The sequence below is a fragment of the Setaria italica genome, chromosome III, assembly GCF_000263155.2.
Source record: "Setaria italica strain Yugu1 chromosome III, Setaria_italica_v2.0, whole genome shotgun sequence".
NCBI lineage: Eukaryota > Viridiplantae > Streptophyta > Magnoliopsida > Poales > Poaceae > Setaria > Setaria italica.
The window spans coordinates 41,166,300-41,173,755 of record NC_028452.1 but is presented as its reverse complement, the minus strand read 5'-3'; the positions used below and the strand labels follow the sequence as shown (position 1 = coordinate 41,173,755).

The 7,456-nt window shown below is 51.0% G+C and overlaps 1 protein-coding gene and 1 pseudogene across 1 annotated transcript; both read left to right on the top strand.

Annotated features, from left to right (window-relative positions):
- Positions 1-271: 271 nt before the first annotated feature.
- LOC101777567 lies at positions 272-5,868 on the top strand (annotated as a pseudogene).
- A 179-nt stretch (positions 5,869-6,047) lies between these two features.
- Positions 6,048-6,842, top strand: LOC101777153 (inositol-tetrakisphosphate 1-kinase 1-like). The gene has a single exon (XM_004963972.1). It carries the CDS (start codon positions 6,048-6,050, stop codon positions 6,840-6,842), a length of 795 nt encoding a protein of 264 aa, XP_004964029.1.
- Positions 6,843-7,456: the final 614 nt, after the last annotated feature.

The window sequence follows — 7,456 nt, the reverse complement described above, 5'->3', positions numbered from 1 at the left end:
GTGCATCCACTGAAAAGTGGCATGTGTTAATGGCGAAAGTGAACTCTTCTTCCAGAACTTTAGTATCATCTACGTTTAGTGAGCGAGCTAGTAATTGCTCTCATCACACCGACTGTCCCCATCTTTGCTTCTTTTCACAAAAACATACTGACAAATAATAGATGAATCAGATAATGCAAAATAGAAGGTGGTGAGAAATTCTCTCTTTTTATGGCACCATGAAACCTGCACTCTCCCTGCCCTAAGGAAAGCTTCCATTTCCATTCCGCCAATGAAGCTCTCATCAACACTGTCCGTGACTGTGGCACTGTTGGCCACCTTCGTCATCCTCGTGCTCAGCTCCATCGTCTGGCTGCCAAGCCGTCAGAAGCAGCTGAACCTCCCACCTGGCCCGTGGGGATGGCCGGTGTTCGGCAGCCTAGGCTTCCTAGCGGGCGCTCTCCTGCCGCACTGTGCGCTGGCTGCGCTCGCGGCGCGCCACGGTCCGCTCATGCACCTCCGGCTTGGCTCCTTCCATGCTGTGGTCGTCTCCTCTGCTGAGGCAGCGCGGCTCGTCCTCAAGACCCACGACCTCACCTTCGCCGACCGCCCGCTCACATCCTTCGGCAAGATCATCGTCTACGGCTACAAGGGCATCCTCGAGACTCCGAACGGTCCGTACTGGCGCATGGCGTGGAAGTTGTGCGCCACCGAGCTCCTCTCCGTGCGCCGTGTGGAATCATTCGAGCACGTGCGCACGGAGGAGATGCGCGCCTTGGTGCACGGCCTGTCCGAGTGCGCCGGCGCCATCATGCCATTGAGGGAGCGGCTATTGAGCCATAGGATGCGGAACACCCTCCGCATGGTGGCGGGGGACAAGTGGTCGCAATGCTACTGAAGCAAGGAGGGAGAGGTGTTCCTTAGCACCAAAGGCGACAATAGTAGAGAACTGACCTTCCATGCGCCTCCTTTTGTCTCGGTTTAAAGTTGGCTCGGGATAAAAGGGGGCGCGCCACGGTAGGCTGGAATGGAGTGGAGCTTTACTCCCGGTTGGTATTTGCAACCGGGACTAAATGCCCCCCTGTAATCCCGGTTGTAACGACCAGAGTCCAAGCGTCGGTGGCGTGCCTCTTTTATCCCGGTTGGACAAAAAGTTTAGTCCTGGTTGGTAATTCCAACCAGGACAAAAGGGTGGCTCTTTTGTCCCGGTTGGAATTACTAACCGGGAGTAATTTGAACCGGGATAAAAGGTGTTCCTTTTTGTCCCGGTTGGAGTTTTTAACCGAGATAAAAACTCATCCCCCATTAAATCCCAAGACAGAAGCCTTTATTCCTTCTCCAGCTTGAGCCAGTCCACTCCACAAAGACAGAGAGCTTCACCTACTCTCCGGTGGCGCCGAAGCAAGGGAGGTGCTGTCCGAATTTTTCTGCCTCATTTCCGTGGGAATTTCACTCATCCAAAGTGTTGTGAAGGTTAGCTACTTCATCCTATTGTTATGCTTTAGAGAGGGAGAAAAATGAGTTTGTTTGTTAGAAAGAGGGAGAATGAAGAGGATTTGTATTTATACATATTTTTGAGCTAGAATGTGATGGATAGTTTGCTGGTTATATACGATTCATGTTAGTTAAAACAACTTGATGTGTAGAATGGAGATGGATAGTTTATTTGCTAGAATGTGAAGTAGAAAATGGAGAGGATTTTGAGCTAGAATGTGAGGGATCTTGGAGTGTAAATGTGAGGTAGAATTGAGAGGATTTCAATATTAATTATGAGGATAAAATTAGTATGTCATATGTGTCATATATAGTATGTATCCCTACAGTGGTTTAAGAATGATGCTACCCTTTTCTAGACGGTTTATCTTGTCAAATTCAATATGGTTTTTTAAATCCGTACTTGTTGAACTTGCATACCGTGTTCATCTCGGTAAGCATGTTCTCCACTGAGCAGCAACGGATGTCAAGGAGGAGCTCCGATTCTACGAGAAAGAGCGGCAACGGACATCGTGGAAGACCGTGTCCCCTTTCTCGTAGAATCAAAGCTCTTCCATGCGAAGTACGGTGCCGCCTAGTGGAGAACATGCTCGCCGAGATGATCACGGTCTTCAAGTTCAACAAGTTCTGCAGTGCTAAGGTATGTACAGGTGGTGTACGGGAGTGCCTTACCAATCCTGGCAGGGCAGACAAGCCATGGGATGGAGATTCCACCTGGCTACGCCAGCATCAGCCTAGAGTAGATCGCTGATAGCCAATATGAAGACCTAGAGCTCGACCTCCTAGGAGGCATCGGGGAAAGGACACTAGGAGATGCGCTTCACGGGATCATTCTATGGCGCAAACGCTACATTATCATTCCCGGCACGGAAGCACCTCCTCAGAGCTCAAGACCGGTCCCCGCAGATCCCCAATAGCGACCATCTCCTCAAAGCTCAAAACCGTCATCTCCAGCACAACCTGCTCTAGGACCGTCGCTTCCTGCTCGATCAAGGTCTCCATCTCGACCACATCCTGGTGGTGATAGCGACGACGACAATAACAACACCACTCCCCGATCACAGTCACCAGGACTAAGAGCAGCCTCAAGGAAGGAACCTGCAGCACCACTTAAGAAGTCGTGACCACCGCCTCCCAAGCCAAGACAGAGAAAGAAGAAAAGAAAGGAGCCTGAAGTGACTCATGAGGAACGCTGGGAGGCAATGACTCATGCGAAACAGTGGGCTGAAATCCAAGTAGAGGCTAGTGAGTGGTTCAAGAAATAGGCCGAAGAAAAAAAAACGCAAGGAAGATGGAGCCATTGCCAGTAAATCGAAAAAAATTAAATTTTTTTTATCAGGATGGAAGAAGGAGCCAAGAACAGGATACCACTACTATTGAACTACGAACGGGCGTTAGTCAAGGTTGATGAGAAGGAAAAAAGGAAAGGAAAGTCATCTTCCAGTGGTGCTATCCCTGACCTCGAGCATCTACCAGAAAAAGACGCTGAAAAGATAGCAGCAATGCCCTTGGATCAACAAGCACAAGTATTACAATTCATGGAAGAAATAGGTATAGGACTTGATGAATGTCTAGGGCAAGTTGAGCTGCCAGCTACACTGCCAGTTGAACTGAGATGGACCTTTAGCTAGGCAAGTCTGTGGTAAGGCCTTAGTTGGTATGGAAGCTATCAACAAAGATAATTCCATCAATGGTACATGAAGGTGTCTGCCGACTTGAGGGAGATGCTCGGCTTTAAGATAAAACCGATAGATTTTTACGGTGAAGGCGAGAAAGTTCTGTGGATAGAATTCAAGGATATATACGAAGTGTACCATCATGGCGCCATGGACGTCTCTCTGATTAGCGCCTGGGTTCTGTAAGTGTCCGTTTATCTACATGTAAATTTTGGCTCATATCATTATTTTTTTTTGCGTGCGTCACCGTACTAACTTCGTCTTCCATTTTATGTAGGATGCTAATTCAAACATTCCGATGAGAAGCGTACCTCCATATTGGCTTCATGGATCTATCCGTAGTTAACCAAAAATAGATATAGGTCGCGTTGGAAAAAAACTTGATGGAAGTATACAATTTCCTAGACAAACAAAAATTCAAGGATTTCATACTACTCCCATACAACTTCAAGTAAGTGTGTGTATACTGTCTACTTTCATTTTCTTTTTCCTTAGCTGATTAATGTTAGTTAGCTCTAATCTATATGAACATTTACATACGCAACTTCCACTGGATCCTCATTATAATTGAGCCTGAAAGAAGCCACGTCACTGTCTTCGATTCATTGAGGAAAGATCCAGTGGAGTACCGAGACATGCAAGACATGCTAGGCTTGTAATAATTCTGGACCTTTATCTCTATGCAAAAGTTTATTTCCTAAATTTTCACTTAACACTATATCATTCATTATTTTAATCTGCAGCGCATGGAGACACACAAAGGTCCATTCAAAGAAAACCTTACATGGAACATAGACTTCCCAATACGTATGAAGTCTCCACATTTTGTACATTCTATAACACGAATATTTTATAACTTATTTTTTCCCACTGAAGTGCTTAAGACAGGAACCCATGAATAATCTATGTGGCTACTAAATCTATGAGCACATGCACAGTTTTATGGGACCCAAGGGACCAAAGATGACGCCGCACAACTTTAAAATACGTAAAATAAAACTCTTAATAGTTAATTATTTTCTAGCTCCTTATATTTAATTGTTCGTGTAACATTCACATATTTTCAAATTATAGATGTTAAATATTCAACATGGACTCTTGAAGAAGGAAAGAGTAGCGGCAATATGTGAAGGTCTCATTGGATTCCTGATGGACGAGGTGGTAAATCCACAAGGAGAATTTTATTACGATGGACGAAATTTAGATGCTCCGAGCAACACCTCGACGGGAAGATTGTAGATATATAGTTTGATTTGTATATATAATACGCTAAGATTTGTATAGTATGCTAAGAATTGTATATATATATATATTAAGAATTGTATATATATATAGTAATTGTATAATTACTAGTTCCATTCGTTTAAATACTAGTTTGATTTCATTATAAAAAAAGTCTCAACTACTGAAGGTTAACAAAAGGATCGGGGTACGTACTGCATGAAATTACAGGCGCCTGCATGGCGTGCGCCTGAAATTTCATGCAGGACTTTAGTCCCGGTTGGAAAACCCAACCGGGACTAAAGGGGAACCCTTTACTCCCGAGATTTTACCAACCGGGAGTAAAGGCCTGTCCGCACCTCGCGTGGCAGGCCCTTTAGTCCCGGTTGGTAAAATCAACCGGGACTAAAGGGTGGCTTTACTCCCGGTTGAAGGACCCGGGACTAAAGACTCCCCCTTTGTCTCGATTGGTTTATCCCGGATAGATTTTCGGGAGATTTGCTCTCTACCAACCGGCACTAAAGGTGATTTCTCTACTAGTACGAGGCATTCGCAGTGACCGGCACAGTGAGCAACCTCGGCGAGTGGGTGCCATGGTTGGGCTGGCTCGACGTGCAGGGCTTCGTCCGGAGGATGAAGAGGGTTCATGAGCTGTTCAAGCAGTTCTTCAAGCAGATCCTCAATGAGCACGAGAAAGACTACCGGAAGTCCCATGATGCCAGAGCTAGCGCCGAGTTCGTGGCGAGGGATCTGGTGGACGTGCTGCTGCGGCTAGTTGAGGAAGGTGACGACATGCTGGAGGAACAAGAGGCCCGGCTCACGCGTGACGGCGTGAAGGCCTTCATCCATGACATCATGATCGGAGGCATGAAAAACACAGCGGTGACGATCGAGTGAGCCATGGCGGAGCTCCTCCGCCACCCGGACGCCATGGTGACCGCCATCGAGGAGCTCAACCGCGTGTGGGCCGTAGGCGCTGGGTCACGGAGCGTGACCTGCCGGACCTCCCTTACTCCGACGCCCTGGTGAAGGAGACAATTCGGCTACACCCAGCGTCCCCTATCATGTTCCCGCATCGTGCCCGCGAGGATACAGTGGTCGGCGGCTACGACATCCCCGCCGGCACGCGCGTGCTTGTGAACGCGTGGGCCATGGCGCGCAACCCGGCCTCGTGGCCGGACGCGCTCGATGCATTTCGGCCAGAGAGGTTCCTCGCCGGGGGTAGCGCCGAGGGTGTGGACGTGCGCGGGGCGCACTTCCAGCTGCTGCCATTCGGGTCTGGACATCGAATGTGTCCAGCGTACAACCTCGCGTTGAAGGAGGTGGCGGCGCCGTTGGCGAACCTGGTGCATGGGTTCACGTGGCGGCTGCCGGACGGCGTGGCACCCGGGGACATGAGCAGGAGGAATTCTTCGGGCTGTCCATGTCCCTCAAGGTGCCGCTCGTCACCGTCCCCAAGTGCAGGCTACCGGCATACCTCTATGCTACCGTCGACTGATTCCGGGTTTATACGTGGATTTCCTAGTCTTGGGCTCTTGACCTATATAACGCTTAGGGCCTGTTTGGGAAGCGGGTGTTAAAATTTAACAGGGTGTTAAACTTTAACACCCTCAAATGAGGTGTTAAACTTTAGCATCTTGAAATGTTTGGATAATTTGTTAAACTTTAACACGTTACATGAGAAATGACAATATTGCCCTTCCTTCCTCTTGCACACTACCCTTTCCCGTGGTATTCCTCATCTCCTTTCCTCATCTCCTCGCTCATCTCGACCGTGGGGCTCCTTGTCGAGCCGCCCGCGGAGGTGCTGCAGCTCGGCAACTTCGGCGACGGCGGCCGCCTCAGCATCGATGCCTCCGGCCCCTCACGGAGCAGGGCCCCTTCCACCTCCTCATCCACAAGCTCTACAGCGACGACTGGTGTGCCCAGCTCGAGGCCTTCGCCGCGCGCCACCCGACCGTGCCCGTCGTCGACCCGCCCCACGCCATCGACCGCCTCCACAACCGCATCTCCATGCTCCAGGTCGTCTCCGACCTCGACCACGCCGCCGACAAGGACCGCACCTTCAGCATCCCCAGCCAGGTCATCGTCTACGACGCCGCCACGCTTGCTGACTCCGGCCTCCTCGCCGCGCTCCGCTTCCCGCTCATCCCCAAGCCCCTCGTCGCCGACGGCACCGCCAAGTCCCACAAGATGTCCCTCGTCTACCACCGCGAGGGCCTCGGCAAGCTCCGCCCGCCGCTCGTGCTCCAGGAGTTCGTCAACCACAATGGCGCCATCTTCAAGGTCTACGGCGGCGGTGGCCACGTCACCTGTGTCAAGCGCCGCAGCCTGCCCGATGTGTCCCCCGAGGATGACGCATTCGCCGAGGGATCCGTCTCCTTCTCCCAGGTCTCCAACCTCCCCAGGCGGAGATCTTGCGCGGGCCTTGACGGCGGAGGAGAGGACCGGGGACGGAGGGGCCGCACTTAGGGGCCGACGGTGGTGGAGGAGAAGCCGCTCGCCGGCTCTCCCGCGTGGCCGCTCGGAGCCACCCTCCGCGCCCGTGCCTACTCTCGCCGAAGCCGCCACCCGCACTCGCCGCCGAGGAGGGGGGATCCGTGGCGGCGCGGCGGAGGAAGGGGGAGGGCGGCGCGGCGGAGGAGGGGGGAGGGCAGCGCGGCGGATCCGGCTAGGAGGAGGGGCGGCGCAGTGGATCCGGCCAGGTGGAGAGGATGAGGCAGAGGAGGAGGCCAGCGTTGGTGGTGGGGAGGAGAGAGAGAGAGAGAGGAGAGGAGAGAGAGGGGTAACCTGGGAAAAAGTGGACTAGGGACCACTTTTAACACCTTTAGCAAGTTTTAACACCCCCTCCATGTGTTTATGAAAAATGGGGTGTTAAACTTTAACACCTCACTTTTAACACAAGTGTTTGAATAGGAAAGTGTTAAAAAGTGTTAAAAAGGGTGTTAAACTTTAACACCCCTTCCCAAACATGGTCTTAATCATGGCTTAGGGCCAAATAATGCATAGAAATTGCTCAGTTTTTTCTGGGCTCCTTGTGCTTCCTGGGCTGGGCCGCCTGTGCTGCTGCACCCCCCCTGGATATA

What these genes read in the sequence shown, in the direction of transcription:
- LOC101777153 (XM_004963972.1), top strand. Translation starts at nt 6,048, where the DNA reads ATGAGAAATGACAATATTGCCCTTCCTTCCTCTTGCACACTACCCTTT.